General features: G+C 39.5%; 1 protein-coding gene across 1 annotated transcript in view; it reads right to left on the bottom strand.

Annotated features, from left to right (window-relative positions):
* Positions 1–19,940, bottom strand: part of ITGA9 (integrin subunit alpha 9) — a 283,032-nt gene that overhangs the window by 80,761 nt on the left and 182,331 nt on the right. The window contains exons 19-20 of the mRNA XM_054001068.1: positions 2,970–3,056; positions 1,546–1,625 (exon numbers count right to left, since the gene is read on the bottom strand). Coding sequence (XP_053857043.1) covers positions 1,546–1,625; positions 2,970–3,056 — 167 coding nt within the window. The remainder of the gene's footprint in view (positions 1–1,545; positions 1,626–2,969; positions 3,057–19,940) is intronic.

The following is a 19,940-nucleotide window of genomic DNA, read 5'->3' as shown; positions in this document are numbered from 1 at the left end:
ACTGACTTTACCTCAGGGCTCCCTGCAACAATTGTGGTAGAAAGATTTTGTTACACTCATTTGACAGCAAGGGAATTAAGCAATTTGCCTTAAAGTCACAGAGAAAATGAGGGTAATCAGCATTGAGACCTGCACTACTACTCTCTTTGGAGGTTCAGCTAAATCCTTCAAAACATAACTATCTTCTCTCAACCTTCTACAATGAGAAACTTTCTTGTAACATCTCTAAGCATGCACTCAATGTGTAACAATTACTGTTTATTTCTTTGCTCATCTAAAGGCACCGACTAGTACTTCTCACTGGTAGGGCACAGAAATATAAGAAGTGAGATTACAGAGGGAAGTCCCGTGCTATCCAAGGTTGGAAAACACTGGCTGTGCAAATTTGAAGCACTGCTGACCTATCTTTGCACCAACTGGCATTCACCTAGCAGATACTGATGTCTCTCACTGAGAAGCATCATAAGGTCATCTGACCACATGATGAACATCTGATGGAGAATAAAACTTCGCTAACATGCAAGACATGGTGAAGTGTCTCACTTTCATTGTCTCATACCAGTCCTGTGTGCTGCAGGATCTTGTTCCCCCCTACAGCTGTTACTGCAGGGGAGGACTATGCCTTATGAGAGCAGTCACTCAGCAGCTGCTACATCTTATCTCTCATCTCTAGCTTTTTGTAGAGGTGTCATTCCATTTGGGAGGAGAATTCAGACTGAAGATCCTGATTTGTATACATAAGGATATGAAGTTGGCTCATTTACACAGTAAATGGGAGGAGGAACTAGTCAAACACCCAACAGATCAAAGCAGCAGTTCATGGCCAATGTTAACGCAGCCACACATTGGTTCCCATAAAGACATTGGCAGTGCTTGTGAATGAACCACCCATGCAGTGTGCTTCTTCATGGTACATCATCTTAGAAGGCACAGAGCATATATCACACCTTTTATCCTGTCCAAGACAAAATGCCTATGCATGCATACTTTGCAACACCCTACTCCAATGCCAACTTGAAGTGCTCTTTGGGAAGTACACTATCTAGATGTTTTCCACAGTCTGTCATGGCTCACTGAAGATCCAGAATGGGGAAAAATACAAACATGACTTTAGAACCTAACACTGGGATCCTTGACCATCTGATTAAAGCATTTATCTTTTCTGGTTTGCATCCCAGCATGTTTATTTCATTCAAATGCTGGAACAAATGGGTTGGGCTATCTTGTGTTGATCATCAATTGCAGCTGAGCTGAGCTTGATACATGGTCCAAAGAGATAGACACTGAAACACAAGAGCCTTTCAACTGAGAGAATACAGAATGATTCTTCAGAATGGCAACTGCCTGGCAAAGAAAACCTATGTATGATCCTACCTCATTTTTCAGGAAGCTTCAAGACATAGTTCCTCTGAATCACCAAAATATGTTTAGCCAAATGCATTTAGCCTCAGTAATTTAACCTAATTTACTACACATATACACGTAATGCACACTTCATGTAACAAAGAATATCCAAGTCATCTAGACATAAAAGGATCCCCTTACCTTTGGGCAGTGACAAGAAAGGTAAGTGTTTCTTCTTGCCCGGTCAAATGGCTTGTGTCAAAGATCACACTGAATTCATACTGCACAATGAAAAAGCCATATTTAGAGACTCTGCATATTGTTTCAAAATGTATTTATTCTGAAACTTTATTTATATTTTACTGGCCTAATTTTACAAAAGTGGCATATTTTGATACATGTAAGAGCACTTCTACTGCAAATTACCTTGTAAATTTTAGTAATTGTGTTTGTCTTCAAATATTATAGAGTTTGAGTTTTCCTTCATTAAGAGAAGACCTTTACTAGAACTGCCATTCAAAAATATTTCTTGAGAACATCATCTGCCTGGGAATGAGTCTTGCAGAACAGGAGGATCACTACCTGAAACTATGTCAGCACTACTCTGTATGTTATTTGTTGATGAAAAGATCTTTTGGGGGAATAAAGGCCACACCAGAAGCCTGCACTTGGAGACTTAAGTAAGTGGCACAAGCTAAAGCAGCACTCCGGACACACATTATAATGGGTGAAAAGAGGTGCTAATTTTGAAATAAGAATTTTACTTTGATGGATTATTTCTCCGTGTAATTTTTCTGCCTAACTCCAAAACTGACTTTGGCCAAGTGAAACAGTGTCCAAATCCATTGTAATGTCAATGGCTTACATTCTTACATTCTAGATAATATTTAGCTACTGCATGTATTTTTTCAATTCCATTTAAAATATTTTTTACTTTTTCAAAATAGCACAAAAGAGTTAATTATAAAAACAGAAAACAAAAACTTTTATATTAGGTCAAATGGAAAGGATTTGCTTTTGAAATGGAAACTTTCTGAAAAATTTCAGACTAATTTTTTTCAGATCATCCTTAAGTTATTCCTCATTTTCTCACCTTTCTGGGTTGGTCATTTATATAGATCAATTTAGTGGCAGAAAGAACCCAGCTGGATTTTTAAACATTATGAGAGAGTGTATCTTCTCTTCTCTTACGGAACAAAACCCTCTTTAAAAAATCTACCAGAGACCGTAAGATGAAAATGTCATTAGCATTTTCATTGTCATTTGTATAAATCCAGCAGCATTTTAATGTGAAAGAAGACAAAAAACTCACAGAGGCAACATAAGATAGAGAGTCCTTTTCTAATTTTTTGCAGAGGAAATACGTAAGTTTTCCACAGCTGCAACTTTTGCACCATTTTTCAAAGCTATTTTATTGCAGTGCGCAGGGCACTATCATTGGCCCTGTCTGGTGGGAAAAAGGATAGCTAGCCTCTGTAACTGTGAAAGGCTTGGGTATCTGTCTTAGCAAGCTAGAGAAAGTATCCATCACAGACATTTAACAAGAGCAGTTGGCTTTCCAGACACTCCTTGGAGACAGAGGTAAATGAACCAATATTCTGCAAATGCAAATACCACAAACTTACCCTAGATTTAGATCTCATGAAAGGAAATCCCACACTACACTTGAGGAAATCTGACTCCAGTAACTCACAAGCAATGCCCAGCTCCTCCTGCAAGAAAATAAAAAAGACCGTGAGATTATAGATTTGGGGAGAAAAAGAAGATTACTAAGAAACACCAACATGATGAAATACTATGGAAAATTAAATATTTCCCATCATAGCACTGTGTTGTACTTCCTTATTTCACGTTAGTCAGACCAGCATTGGGAAGAAGACAGCCACCAGAACCTTGCTCTAAGAGACAGATCATGAGGAAATACTGCATGACTAAACACACTGGAGTCAGGGGGTCAGACCAAATTCTTGGATAACAGTTATTCCCTCCATTTATTAAAAGAAAGCTTTCATATGATCAAGAATATAAGTTTTCTAAGGTAGTTTTCCAGGTACGTGTACCATGAGGAAAGAGCAGTGTTGGGAAACAGTGACCAAACCATGCAATACACAGATGTAGAAAAGAAAGTTAATCTGGTTCTGGTGACATTCAATGCCCTGATCTCTTGCTGTGGTCCACAAGATGAGTCATGCTGGTACGGGTACTAACATTTAGTGAGACAGTGGTTACATAGATGAAGTAGAGGAATGAGCATCTCCTCATGCTAAATATTGACTGTGGACAGTCAATAATTCAAATGCAAAAGGTTAGAACAGCCCTATACTGCTTGACTGGTGACTCCACTTACAGCAGAAATTCTTCTGGTGAATGGAGTGTTTCATTGCTCCATAAAATAAGTGGCTAGCTCCAGATGAGCACATTCCCATTACAAGATTATCAGGGAACAGTTTAATACTCTGTCACTGTGGGCAAGTTCATCTCACTAAACTTTAGGAGTATGATTCAGCTCTGGAATCTGATATATGCTTTTAAAAGCCTACACAGCAAGTGACTGCTATGTGATTTACATGTCACTGCTCCTATGGTAGTAAACGTTTGTAGAAAACAGTTCCCCAGACCAAATGCAGGTGTTTAATTTAGATTGGGTTGGATACCTCTCTAGGCCTACTGTTGATTATATCATCACCTGAACTATAGTGATTATTGTATCTGCTATAATACAAATACCTAAATTTTAGATATCTTACTCTATAAATTAATTTTATTCCAGACATGCAGCTGAGAATCTCTTTGCTACAGAACATAAAATTTATCTGACCTATTTTCACTATTTACTGCAGTTTGAAAAGCTCATGCTCATGTACATTTCCTGAGTTACTTCAAATGTGCACTTAAAAGTTACATTCGCAGCTGGAATAAGAACAAGTGGAAGGAGCTTCCTGCACTATGCACTTGGGTTATAGGCACCTCCAGGAAATGCCTTTCTGCCTTTCACATTCTGACCCAAGCTCAACATGAATGTTCTACAGATATTTAGCTTCAAAATCATGGTTCAAATCAGGGCACATATTTCAAGAAAATGATAGATCAAATACTATCTTTCTTACCTGACTAAGACAATATTTCACTGGTTTCATGAAAAGCAAAAATAATGTAAGGAGAAAACCAGTGCACACCTTGAGATGCCTAATGGAGTGACAGTACTGCAATACTACTAAAATGCCAGAGGAGTGGCCTTCCCATTCAGTTTCTCTATGGATTTGCTTCCTTGCAGTCTTTAGTAGGCTTCCATTTCTGGAAATACGAAAAATGGCACTGCTTAGCAAATCAAGTATCTACCTTCAGTAGTACGGAGCTACCATCCACATACGTGTTAGATTTTCTCCTCTAAAACGAAAACAAAATAGAAAAACAAGTGTTTTATGGGCAAAGCATCCCTTTCACTAGCCTTTTCCTCTCAGGAATCTGGAAAGTTCTCCAGTTTTATGAGAGTGATTAAGAGAACACATAGTCTGAGCGGCTGCATAACCAAATGAAAAATTTCACACCTGTTTCCTCTGAAAACATTCTCGGTTCTGGGTCATTCAAATGTCCCTTGCTAACTGGGTCAAACGATCTTCCATCAATGCCTAGCCTGTGTTCTGTCAAGAGGGGGTTCTAATTACATAGCTGTCCAGTATGGTGACAGCGACCAGACAGACCCAAGAAACTATCTCCTCTCCTCAAGGCCATATCCCTTCAGAGATGTCAAAGACCAGGATAATGGAGAGAATCCTCATACTGATAACAGAAGAAGAGCACTCATTCTTAATTTTGCACATTGATGCCTTTACAGACCAGACAGCTGGCAGGCAGATGCCCATGGTTTTATTAGCTGTAAAAGGAAATGACAAGATAACATTGAATTCATTGATTTTGCTTATTGTTGCTTGGAAAAGTTTAATGAGTGCAGGAAAATTTACTTGAATGACTTTCTGGCTTCATTAGCATACTGTCCAGTTTAATGATTAATATTAATACAACATTACTGAAGTTCAGACTGGAGAGTATGAAAAGGTTATTCCCTGAGAGGGTGGTCAGTTAGCAACATGCTCTCCAGGAAAGTGGTCAGGGCACCAAACTTGTCTGAGCAATACTCTTGGTTATATGGTTTAATTAGAGAGTCCTATGAGGAGCAGGGAGTTGGATTTAGTGATCCCTATGGATCCCTTCCAACTTGAGTGATTCTAGTAGTGGTGCACAATAAAACTTTTCAATGCTAGGAAACAGCAGAAATGAGTTTGGCTTCATCATACTGGTTCAGCCTCCCACAAATTCATAAATTAAAGGCTACCCAGAAAACTTTTCCCGTGGACTCCTTGGTTTGCTCTGTGATTAAGATGGAGAAGCTCAACTAATGAGCAAATATTTTGGTTTTCCTTCACTGCTCACTGTTTAGCTTCAGGCTTCAATTTCAGTGTGCTGTTCTGGAGAGAAAGAATATTGTTTCTTTATGTGTTTTCCTATGGTGGTCAGCTCTCTAAACTCAATTTTCACACTGTGCCAGGAGGCTGAAGGGTTGGCGCTGTCTTATCTTACAAATAAGGAAGAGCAGTGCAACTCAGAGCTTACAGAAACTGTAAATCCCACTTCTTGCTGATGTTAGGTCATGCTTTTGAGGAGCAGTGCTACTCTATGACTATGCAACCCATTTGAAAAACTCAGCTTACTGCATGAGCTTCATAGCAGTTCCTAGTTTGCATAGAAAACATCACCAAAAGGGTTGGCTGTTTCCCTTCCAACAAGACAGAGTGAAACTTTATCTGGAAAACTTTCTTTCTGAAACATTTCAGAGTGTTACATACTCTTAGTCAATCAGATAAATAGTCATATAAGTAGTCAAATAACTATATTATTACTTCATTGCAAATGTTGACCTGGTTATGAGAAATATGAAGCTCAGGCTGGCTCACAGTCTGTTTCTCAAAGTTCTTTATCACAGAAAAAAAAAAGTTGCCTCATCATTATAATATGAGCAATGAAACACACAAGTTCAAGACATTGAAACTTCCTTAGCCTCATCTTGACTTACCATTTTCAAATTAGACCCCACATGGGTTTTTTCCCAAGTGAGTCTTGCATAGCTGGTATGGCATGACTTACTGGCTAGTGAGTACAACCTGACCATTCTCTCCCTCACTTATGTCCAACGGAAACCCTCCAACCTTCCTGAGCCTGACCTGGCAGCTCATATAATTATATGAACTGATTCTTATTTTTCCCACTCTTAGCTTCATTCATTTCTTCCCCAAAGGCAGAAAAATTCCTCTGAACTGATGTTGGCCTTGGTGCCAATTCAAAGTCATCACTTCCTCAACTTTTTCCCCACTCATCTCCACCCATGACTGGTTGCAAGTTCCTTGCCTAAAACATCTCCTTAATCTTCCCCAGCCCATTAACTGCCCTTCAACACTGGTACTCCAATACCAGGCTTTTATCTATCTGACAGCTCTTCTATCATATTATGACTATCAGCAAAAGCAAACATTCATATAAGTACAGGTCATTTGTGTTATTTTGCATTCACCAATGTTCTTGCAGAAAAGGTGTGAATTCAACTATTCTAACACTCATTTATGACCTTCTAGCTCTTTGCTTTTCTAAGCACACAACCTACGAGTAGATACTGCATCTGCAGTGTCAGTAAGGAAATGCAACAGAACAATACTAAACATGTGAAAAGGATATGCCAGATGTGGCTCTCAACAGAAAGTTATATTAATTTCTGAACTTAAGGTAATTTATGTATTGTGCTGAATACTGCTGACTATCTGTGCCAGAGTTTACATCATACTTTTAAAAACTCTTCTAATTACCTGTTATTTCCTAAGGAACTTTTTATTAAAACCACCAATGAAAGGCATTGAAACTTAATTAAGGAATTATTAAAATAATCTGTATATTTTTAAAAGGGAAAAAAAACCTCAAGTTGCTAGAAAATACATTTGCCAGTAGTTTACATTTCTCTTTCCTCAGCTATACTCAAATTAAAGGCCTTTTTTTATTGTTATTGTTTAAATTGAAAAAATCCTCCTTGCAAACCTTGGGTACTAGTGCATACATTCCGGAACTGATGAGAAAATGTCCTGGAAGTCTTGTGTTGTTGGCAGAACACTCATGTTTTGAAGATGTTGAAAAATTATTTAACTTGTTCAGATTTTTTCTTGTGATGCTGCTTGTTTTCCAAAGGATGCAAAAGCAGAATAACAAGAGTGAATTCCAAGGAACCCTACATCTGTAGTCAGAGCACACACTCTTGTTACTGCTTTCCTTGTTGTTACTAGTTTTCTTGTTCTATGGTGCCTGTCTGTGTACCAGTACATTTAACACCACAGAGGATCATGAATAGCATCCTCATCCAAGAAGTCTCAAAATAAATTTCCAGAGAAAATATCACAAGAGAGGGCTATTTGCACTGTCCACCTCATGCTATGCTGAGTCTCAAAAGTTAGGTACTATGCATCTACCTACTATATCCTTTCTGGTATACAGACTTTATAACTATCCCCACTAGCTATTTGGAAATTCTCTGACCTGCACCACAGGTAGAGGCTTACACTGGGCACTGGGAATATTTGCTAAATTTGTACCATTTTTTATTCTCATCACAGACCCTGACTAAAAGGCATACTTATTCCTCAGTAATTTTAATGTGAACTTTTTGTGAGAAAGGATACTTTCCCAAATGAGAACTTAGATGAACATCTGGATATTTTGTTCCACACAACAGGATAATTATATAGACTTGACCTGCATTTTAAGAACTTCTTACTTTTGGGAGATATCACAAAACGTATGTCTGTTCACAGCTGGTAATCTGCTTCCTACACACATGGCTTGCAAAGTTAGGTAGAACAAACATGTCAGGAACTTAAAATAAAGACTCATCTCTGTGATGATGTTTGAAATATTTCCTTCAAATCACTCTTCATGATCTTGGTCTAAGCCCTTCAGTTGTGCTATCAACAACTCATGAGTTTCTCTAGAGTTTGGAAAGCAAAGTGGTTTTTTGCTCCTACTTATCTCTCCCTGCCTCGCAGTTCTCTAAATATCTTCACTGAGGCTGCAAGGATACCAATTAATCTAACAGCCACCTCCTGAACATACTAATGTCCTTTCTTTCCACAGCAAGTGAGGTACAAAAGAATGTGGGTTGCAGTTATCCACATATGTAGTGCAATTAGGGATGCCTGAGTTCATAAAAGGCTAAGGATTTTTTTCAAATAAAAGGTCTGGCTCTGACTGAGTTTCCTCATGACTGACAAGTACAGCTCAGAGTAATTTAATCTTGGAGGCCCCCTCATGTGCATACAGCTTCGTTATTCTAATACAAAATTCCAGAGATACCACACTTACCTCTAAAATAGTACTTTGTAGGATATTTTAAAACTGCAAGAACACAAAGAGGATTATTGGTATTACTGACTGGGAACTCACTGGCACTATGCAAGAATTCAAGATCATCTGAAATCACTGAAATGGTGTGTCTGATCTGCCTCAGATATGTCATAGAATTTGCTCTGATTATCATCCTCGAAAGCCCTTTAACCCTCTCTTTTCTTCAGATAAGTAGCAGTCTGATATCTGCTTTGTGTCTTTGTCAGCAGTACTCTCTGGTAACTGAGCAGACAGTATTTCTTCTGTGTTTCTGGGCTGGACCTTGCCAGGCACAGACCTTCCCCAACTGCAGTCCACAGCCAATGCCAAAGGCAACAGGAATTCACTTTTGCTTGGAAATCTCAGTATCTCACAAAGTGAGCCTGCAGTTTTAGGGGTTTGGTTTTTCTTCTTTTGCTCATCTGTTTCAAGAGTTCCAAATGCACAAAGCCTTCAAACAACCACTGCCATCAGTACCCGACTCTCTCAGTACTCCACAACCCAGGGATTGGATGGGGGGAAGCACAGGGAGAGTTGTGCGCAGTGTCAGGATGCACTGCTTCTCTGAGGTCAGCTTCTTAGGCAGTGGAGATAGCACTCAGTGGTGGCACCAGGCCACCTGGGAAGGCCACAGTGCCTCTCATGAACAGTGAGTATATATTGCAAGCTGGGGAAATAATCATCCTGTTACTGATAGTAACTCTGAAGATAGATTGCAATAATTAGCACAGGTGGCCGTAGCTCAAAAAGCAGCCACTGGTCCAGGAAACATTTTTATGTGCATTTCAAGGAATTTCTCCTCTCAGAGTCAAAATCCTATGAGTTTTGTTTCATTTTATGGAAATATAGTTTATTTGGCAACTTCAAGCAAGCACCTTGTGGTCAGAAACTCTTCTGTGTATAGCTCTTCACTTGCCAAAGCAAAGTGGGTGACAGAATCACTCAAAAGCAGAAAAAAGATGTTCATGATGGAAAGAAATTAAGATGGCTTTACTCTTTTAACATAACAGCTCTGGATCTCAAGCTTCAAACATTTATTCTCTTGTAAGTAATTTCCAAATAGAGGGGGAATGCAAGTAACAATGTGAATGACATGAAGGCCAAGTCAATGATAATCCAGCATCAATAGCAACTATAATGTGAAAATTACTATTAATCATTACCTGTTAGAAAAAATATTACAGAGAGGGAGTTATAGACTCAATACAGACTTGCTCATCTAGACCTTGTAATGAAACTAGCATTTACCTAACCTCTTGAATGCAATGATTAAAGAATATTGGCTATCACATCAAATTATAAAATGGAATAAAAACATATTTTGTATGTACCATAAAGATCCATTTTAAAGATGTCACAGGGATTGAAGGTTTTCCTTTATTTTCAACACATAGATATTCCCCTAACAAACCACATCAAGAAATATGAATGTCACACACTATAAATTCTGTGAACTGCTGTTTCACCAATTGACCCTCACCATCCCAATGCTTAAAAAGCTAGCAAAACTACATACCTGAGTATGCTAACATTCACACAGACAAATCAGCTTATGAAGACATGGGGCAGTGGGGCACCTGGATCTGTATACTAATAATAAATCGATCCTTTGATTCATTACCAGAAAATAAACTTGAAAGGGGGTTGGGGAACCTCAACAGTTGTTTCATAAAAAGAACTAGAGGGAAAAATGAAGTTTCCTTTGGCATTAGGGAGAAATTTCCTGTCCTATTCCATGATCTCACTAGTAAATGCTGTAGGGACATCCCACCCTGAAACCCAGCAAGCCTGGCTTGAAATATCTTGGATTTGCTCCTTATTTTGAGAAAACAGCTATTTCTGTGATTAATGATTAATTAAAGTCTCTCACCTCTTCCTTCTCATCCCTGGATGGAACCTATTTTACAGATAGCTTACTGATCCCAGCCAACACAGCAAATATTTGAGTAAAACAGGGAAGATAAAAACTTTTCTATTTACTAGATACTTCCAACTCTCCCTCACTCATAAACTTTTATCTTAACTGGTGAAAAGTTATTACAGCAAATTTTTAAAGGACAGCACCTCAGAAGCTGAAGAGGCAGCATATATTGTTCATTCAGCTCAAGTGATTAAGCCCCAAAACCATTTTCAGGAACAGTCAACAAAACCAATCATGTTTTTGTTCCTCCTATCTTTTAAGGGATGTGCAGGGTAGGTGGCAAAACGTTGTGTTGCACTGAGTAGTTTATTTTGCACTGAGTGGTTTTTATATTGCACTAAGTGGTTTGTTTGTATCACATGGTTTGTTCCACACACACCTCTTCCTCCAAGGTCCTGTGGTGGTGGTCTTACCCTGGGTCAGTTCCTCCCCTTGCCCCTCCCATCATATCCCATTGGCTGTGATCCCCCTTCCTCTGCCCCACCTTCCCCTGGGTTTAAAATCTTCTGCCATGAGACCCTTGACCTCTTTCTTTTCCTAGACGGCTCCTTCCCAGATCTCTCTTTCTTTTCCTGGACGCCACTACATCTCTCCCAGACTCTCTTTCCCCTGGAGGTGTTCCACAAAAAAGTTGTGGGATGTTCATCCTGAGAAGAAGAACGCCTTTTGTCTTTTGCTTTTGTCCTTGTCAGCAAAGCCAGAGTCCAGAGCTAGCCAGGGGACCCCACGAAGGCTTTTGATACAACAGTGTAAGGAGAAATGGGGATCTGGTGCCACAGTGAGAAGTTCCACCTCCTTTGCTGCCACACTCTCATTTTAACAGACCAATTAGACTTACATTGACTTTCACTGTACTACACCAGCTAAATATTTCTCTTCCCTGCTTGCTGGGAACTGCTGAACTTAATTTTTTGAAGAAAACAATACAGGAAACATCACCAAGATACATTACCTCCATAGAGCTGTTAGTCAACTGACCCTCATTCACTGTGAGGATGGCCACATTTGGTCTATGCTGTTTGGCCAGGCTTGACTGGCTTGACTCTATGACCCATTCCCATATGTGTTAATGTACAGCTACACATTTCTCCACTATGGAAAGTACTCAGAATCATAGCATCATAGAACCATTAAGGTTGAAAAAGACCTCTGATATAATCAAGTCCAACCTTTGGTCAAAAACCACCTGGTTGACTAGACCATGGCACTAAGTGCCACATCCTGTTTTTTTCTTGAACATCTGCAGGGATGGTCATTCTACCACCTCCCTAGGCAGTCCATTCTAATGTTTAACAACTGTGAAGAAATTCTTCCTGATGTCAAACCTGAACCTTCTCTGGCACAGCTTGAGGCCATTTCCTCCCATCGTGTTGCTGGTTTCCTGAGAGGCGAGTCCAACACTCACCTCCTTCCAGGTAGTTGTAGAGTATAATAGGGTCACCCCCGAGACTCCTTTTCTCCAGACTAAACAACCACAGCTCTCTCATCCACTTCTCATAAAATGTGCTCCAGACCCTTCAGACAGCTTTGTTACCCTTCTCTGGACATGCCCTTTCTTGTAATGAGGCGCCCAGAAATGGACACACAATTTGAGATGTGGCCTCAGCAATGCTGAGTACAGGAGAACAATCACTTTCCTGGTCCTGCTGGCCACATTATTCCCAGGATAGCTCAGGATGCCATTGGCTTTATTGGCCATCTGAGCACACACTGGATCATGTTCAGATGCTGTCAAACCACTGCTCATTTTCCTCTGGGCAGTTTTCCAGACACTCTTCCCCCAGTCTGTAGTGATGCATGGGGTTGTTGTGACCCAAGTGTTGGACTTGGATCTTGGCCTTGTTGAACCTCATACTATTGCTCTCAGCCCATCAATCCAGCCTGTCCAGAACCCTATGCAAAGCCTTCCTACTCTCCAGCAGATCAACACTCCCTCGTAATCTGGTGTCATCCACAAACTTATTGAGAGTGCACTTGATCCCCTCATCCAGATCATCATACTGAACAGGACTGTCCCAGTATTGAGATCTGGAGAACACCACTAATGACTGGCCACCAACAGGATTCACCACCAAAAAAACGGATACTTAGGTACAGAATGGAAAAATCCATCATCCACATAAACCAAAGCATGACAAAAAAGTGCCTACTTAGTAATATACTATCAGTTTGCCAATCAAGACAAAACCTTTGTTCATAAAACTTTGAAAACGTGCCTTTAAAAAACATTGCACTCACTAGCAAATACGCCAATATAGTATCAAGCATAAGGCAACTTCTATGTGCTAAACCATGTCCTCCAAGTTCCACACACAAAAACATAGTAAAATGAAAACTAAGGGAAAAATCAGTTTGACTCCACAGTGATATATTTAAAAAGCAATCATACGAACTAGTACACAAAGTATCTCTGACAAATATTCAACTAAATTCAGAAGTAATTGAGATGGTACTATTCCCACAAAAAGGCTTTTCTCTATAAAACTGCAGAAAAATTGTTTGATTAAATGCCTATCCAGACATAATCACATTATCTAGAAAACTTAAGACTCAAGAAAAAGAATGTGCAGAATTATACATTGTTCCTGTATTTTTCATACCCTGACATGTATATCCAAAATATATATGCTGTTGCAATCTGTCAAGTGTATTGCATTTGATTACACCTTTATTTAAAGGAAATGTGGATGAACATGTATCTTTTTAATCTTCATTATTCCCTCATTATCTATGCATAAGATTATTATGATAAGCTTAATAACACAAATGCATTCTTGTATGTATGAGTCCGTGCTCTCCAAAAACGCAGGGAAAAATCAGAGACAAGGAAATAATTGGGAGAAGAAAGGGCTCTTGGGTAAGCTTTCCTTCATCTCACTTCACATGTAGATATATGTATACATATGCTCTCACGCATATGTATTTCACACTATTAAATTGTGGTTGCATGTACTATTAACACAGATACTGTTTTTGAATTATTACAGAGAAATAGTCTGGTGGTTTGATCCTGGCCAGATGCCAAGTGCCCACCAAAAACACTATATCACTACCCTCCTCAACAGGGCAAGGGAGACAAAATGCAACATAAGGTTAATGTGTTGAATAAGGACTGGGAAAGATCACTCATTGATAACCATCACTGGCAAAACAGACTCAACTGTGGGGAAATTATTGAGTGGGGAAATCAGTTGAATTTATTACAAATCAAAATCGGAGAAGGACAATGAGAAGTTAAACAAATCTCGAAAAAAATCTTCTCTCTACCCGTCCCTCCTTGTTGGGCTCAAGTTCCTGCTCTCTGAGCAGCACAGGGAGATGGGGAATGGGAGTTATGGTCAGCTCATCACATGCTGTTTCTGCTGTTGTGTCCTGTTTCATGCCTTAAGTTTTAGCTTTCATATTTTCCAGATTCTGTACTGCATTAGTATATAACTCTGAACTTCATATAAATTGTTAGCAAGTTCTCTTCACAGTTTAGTTAGACAAAACAATCCTTTTTCAGCCCAAGAACCAAAGACACCATTGCAGCTTCAGGTCCAAAACTATAAACAACACTGAATTGAGGAGAACAATCTGGGAGGATGTGACTTCAAAACCTGAAGCTGTAATTGGATAATCAACCCCAATATGTAAATGGACCAAAACTTAAAAAGGTGTGAAAATGTGTGACCTGTCGTCCATCTTGGGTGTAGCCACGGCCAGGCTCTTGTACTGCCCAAGGTGTATCCTTTGAAGGCCTTTTTAATAAATACCTACTTTATTCCTTTAACACTGTGTAGCCTGTGTTCTAGGTAGCCTCTCAAGGCATCATGCTCAGGGAAAGAAGTCCTTCCCCTGCTACAGGATGGGGTCCGTCCTACAGAAGAATGTTCTCTATGAACTTCTCCAACATGAGTTCCTTCTTATGGGCTACAGTTCTTCACTAACTGCTCCAGCATGGGTCCCTTCCACTGTGTGAAGTACTTCAAACCATCTGCTACAATTGTGGGTCCCCCACAGGGTCACAAGTCCTGCTCTAGTGTGGGTTCCTTTCTCCATGGGTCTGCAGATCCCCAGCAGGAGAGTGCCCAAGCATGGGTTTCCTATGGGGTCACAGCCATTTGGGCATCCACCTGCTCCAGTGTAGGTCTTCTCCATGGGCTGCAGGGGCACAGCTGCTTCACCATGGGATGCACCACAGGCTGCAGGGAAATCGCAGCTCTGGCATCTGGAGCACTTCTTGTCCCTCCTTCTCCACTCACCTTGGGGTCTGCAGAGTTGCTTCTCTCACATGTTCTCACTCTTCTCTGCCCACAATTATTTCTGCATGATAACTTTTTTCCTGCTTACATATCTTATCACAGATGTGTTACCACCATCTCAGATTGCCTTGGCCTTGACCAGCAGCGGGTCTGTCGTGGAGTCAACTGACAGTGGACATGGAAGAAGCTTCCAGCAGCTTCTCTGCGAAGCCACTCCTATAGCTTTCCCTGCTACCGTGCAAATCCAATAGTTATACACATTTTTATTCGACAATAAAAACATATTTTTAAAACATGCTGCTCCAAAAATTAAAAGCAGGAAACAAAAGGCAGAAATCAAACAAAATAGCCAGTATTTTTTTTCTAGTGGTACTTGTGAAAGCATACATAATATATGCCCAGATATACTGTAAGATGAACTTCTGTGTGTAAGGCTTCAATTATAATGAATATTGGTGTATTCAACTGCAACACAGCTATTGACTCTTAGTGTTACAATAAAATGGCTAAATTCATAATGAGTTTAGAAAATAAATTCAAGTATCATCAACGACACAAAGTTTGAAAAAGTAAACTAAAACCCTCACAAATAATTTAATACACCTCCCCCAGTCTCACAATTAAACCCAAATACAATACAATACAGAGGAAATACAGTCAATAAAATCAAGCCTTACCCTACCCTTCTGTCCTTTCCATCCTTCACTGGTAGTAATTTTCAAGTGAAAAGAATAACATTAAGGTAATAACAATGATAATGATTTTGGCACTGGACATTTTCCTGGAATTTATAAATCTTAGCTCAACATAAAATTCCTCAACAACAAAAGCCAAATCTCAGATCACAGGAAATGCCTCCTTGAAACACACATAGGTTTGGGGATTTTGGTCTTTCTGTTTCAGAAACTCAAGACACAGTGTGCATTAGGACATCTTCCCCAAAAACCCTTCTAACATCATGAGTACCTTGAAACCTAGGGACAATGCTGAAATGCAAAGGTATAACCCATTACCTACTGCACTTGGATATTGAAACAGGCTTATTTAAAATATATTTTCCTTTCTTTAAAATAAAATATTAGCAGATCACTTGTAAGGCTTTAAGATGTACCACACTACTTTATAGAGCATTTTTTTAGTGTACTCCTCCTTTTCCCTTGCTAAGTGGAATTCACTGTGTCTGCAGATTGTTATGGCCAAAACTCAAGTGCAGGATTTTTGGCCTCCTCCCAAACGTAGGCTGCAAAAGTGCTGCTATCTAGGAATGTGTCTGGCTTGGCATCCCCTGCAGCTTGCCTTGCTGGGGGGTCCACAGTGAAGAGTCTCCTGCTCACTCCCAGAGCCTGCAACAAAGCCAGCTGAAATACTTCTCACTCTTCCTCCCTGATGTGCTCAATGCCTCTAGTTTTGATGAAACGCCACAGGAAGCTCCCCCCCAAAAAACCAAAAACCACAAACCAAAACTAGATTTGGGGTCTCCTTCAGATGGGGTTTAACATGCCTACTTCTGCTAACAGGAACATAGATATAAAACCCACTGACAGGAAAGTTTGTGATTTCGTAAGCAGCATTTTGATTTTCAGCTAAAAACTTTTCACAACCTTACTCATGTTTTTGACTGTGCAGCTGTTTTTTTTTTTTTTAGTCTTTCTACAGCAACATTGTCACTGACTTCAGAGAGGCTATACCTGAAGTATGTCACATGATCATGACTTGTGCTTAATAAGATTAAAGGGGGTTTGGGTTTTATCCTATTAGCTTCACAGGAGAAAACTAAACAACTAGGTGAAAGAGAACAATTGGCACTACTTACAACCACTACAAAAGACCATGACTACAACATTCTAAAGAACTAAGCAATGCAAATAAGTATAAATATATATACACATGCATATTATCCATATAATAGACATGCTTATATGTATTGTAAAGATAGATAGATATATTTGTTTACAATTTTATTGGCTTTTACACCAGGGGTGTCATTTATCTTCTGACAGCATCACAGATGCCTATTAGAAAAGTGACCAACAGAAACTCCTGCCAAAACAGAACTGACCTTTCACACCAGAAACTCAATAAACTTAAGGCTTCAAATAACAACAATAATAACCCCCTATTTCTTGCTGTAATGAAAGCCACAGAAAGCTGTGCAAATTAATTCTTATTTAGGTCTTTTGAAGAGAATGTCAAAGTTCAGACAATTTTAAGCCTCATCCTAAGAGCACAGGAGATGAACCCTGTCCTATAGATATTTCACCTGAAACATTGGCAAGTCTTTGTCCACTGAGTTTAAGAGCAAAACATGATAATGAAGTGAGACACTGGGACAGGAAAGTCACTGGTGATCTTTGGGATCCATTGGGACAGCATAACCTTTAAATAAGCATATCCAAGATAAGTATATTGAGTTCACTGTATATTGGGCTCTATCCTCTGTGAAGGGTTTTTACCTTTCTCCTAGTAATGCAGTGTATTAAAATAATACTCTAGATGGGGGTGGCTGGATCTCAACAACAGAGGCAGCTAAATCTCTTTGCCAAAGCCCTCTCCATGACTTGGTACTGCTGGCTCCCAGCTCTGTGCAGCTCCTGAAAATGTCCAGGGAGAAGCAGCTTGGCTGGTGAGCTATGGGCCACTCAGAGACTGAAACGGGGTGAACAGCTACTGCCTGTGTCTCATGAAGCCCTTCTCCACCTCCTTGAAGATGTCTCCTAAGTTAATTGCTTTGACTCTCATTTTCCCTACCTTACCAGGATGGAAACCAGGACCTCTGCTGATGCCCAGACATGGAGAAATGCCACATTGCATGTTACATCTTTTCAGTAAGATGATCTACACCAGCAGGTGGGTCAGGATTCACTGTAAATGGTCTTTGCTATAGCACAGACTGCCTTCTAAACCCCTACAAAAAGTACATCTCACACAACTGTATTAATCTACACAGCTGTTCTTCCTTTAGAAAATCATTCCCCTGGCAGACCTGCGAGAAGGGCAGAATTAGGCAATCACATAAAACCTTCCTTAATAATTTGAGCCACACAAAGCATCCCAGGATCTTCCTCAAAGCCACTATATATATGTGATCATAGATTCATTAAAGTTGGAAAAGACGTCCAAGACAAACAGTCAAATTAAAAATCATTATGAGCTACTTCCAAGACAAACACTTTTCACACTGTGTAACCCAAAGCACAGCCCCACCTGATCAGCATAAAATTTCTCAATGTATGTAACAGTCAAACTCACACAGGTCCTTCCAACACTGAGCAGAACAAGATTTAATGTCCTATAAAATCACAGCTTCTAAACCGCTTCCAATCAGAATTATCCCAAAAGACTTGGGGATTTTTCATTCTATTCATTCAGTTAATTTTTTAGCAATAAAAATTAAAGTAATTAAAAATTATTTATATTATCTGTACTTATATCTCTATATATACAAACCCCATATACACCCCAAATATCAATATCTCTCAGATCTACATGATAAATCATAGTATAGGAAAAAAATTTAAAAGGCTCAAGTTGCTACTAACTACATGAATAAACCAAATCTACAATGCTCATTCCCTGATGATAGGAATGATACATGAATCCCAAGCAGAAAGTTTGGATCAACAGTCCAGCCTTCAATTCCTGCCTGCTGTGAGTAGGGGTATATTACATAACACTTACAGCCCCTGACCTGAAAAAGCACTGCTCTTTACTTATCCCTAGGGAAGCAGAAAAAGTAAACAATGAAGTCTGGTAGCTTGAGCTGCACATGTTTTTTTCTTCCCAGTTAAGAAAGTGGACAATTTTACCCCGGGGATATAAAACATTTTGGTGTACCCTGGAGCAATAGTTGACCATTTGGCAACACTCTCCTCTGATCCTGTGTCAGAGTGGTTTACTGGAGCTAGTTGAACATACTACATGCAAAATCAGCTGGATTAAATCAGAACACTTACTAATTAAATTAAAAATTTCTGCTAGCAAACTTTAAAAGGTTTCTGCTAACAAGTTGGATGTGAATTGAGACAGATCATGTTAACTTGTCTGACAGAGGATTCTGATGCCAAAATGATTTTTGCTTTTATATATTCTTCACACATACTTGTAGCTCTATAGCCTATTATTGTATAACTAAATAGATTCATAGCTAGTATTTTACCCGCTCTGTTAAATGGAAAGACAAAACACATTCCAAGGTCCCAATCCTATTTTTGCTTCTCCTAAGAACCAAGGTCAAACGCCACTTTCCCATAAACAACTAACGAGGAATTGGGGCTTTAAAAGAGGGTTGAACCAAAAGGGGGAATTACCTCATCACTTGTGTCTCTAACTGGGAATTCTTGTCAATTATGCTAATTTGCTAAACTTATAAAACTGTACTCACTTTATGTCATGAGTGTATCTTCAGCACATTTCAGTATCTTGTGCACTTGGGGATCCTTTAAAAAGTTAGCTGCATTTTATCACCTAACCATGACTTAGGGCTCAGAAAAAGGCATCAACCCAAAGGGCCAGCAACTGCTAGAAGAACAGAGATAATGAATACCCAGGACCTAAATTTTCTTCCAGTAGCCCAAAAGGGAGCATGTATCTTTGTTTTTTTGTATCCTGTCCTCTCCATGACACACTTAAGACCCTGAGACAGTTTGATCAGTGTGGGAATCTGGCGCAAGAGAATTCCAATTTGGAAAAAGTTAAACCCTGCCTTCATCTGCAGCCCTCCTGGGCAATCCTAGTCAAGAGATGCCAGCAAGAGCTCTGGGAGTGAGGAAGAGGACTGAGTTCATATCCAAATTGCATGACCTCCCTGGTAACATAGAGAGTATTGCATTATTCATCAGAAGTAAAACCCCAGAGCACATAAGCAGCATGACTATAGTTATCAGCAATATTCATACTCCACACCAGTGTTTCAGGTACATGCTCACAAAGGAATCATGGGCAACTACTACATCCAAAGAAAGCATAACCTCACTGTTAACCCTGCACTGGTCTGGCCCTGCCAACTTCACTCACCT

The sequence above is a fragment of the Vidua macroura genome, chromosome 1 (assembly GCF_024509145.1).
Source record: "Vidua macroura isolate BioBank_ID:100142 chromosome 1, ASM2450914v1, whole genome shotgun sequence".
NCBI classification, from domain to species: domain Eukaryota; kingdom Metazoa; phylum Chordata; class Aves; order Passeriformes; family Viduidae; genus Vidua; species Vidua macroura.
The sequence above is the reverse complement of the archived record's forward strand: the minus strand, read 5'-3'. Positions and strand labels throughout refer to the sequence as shown.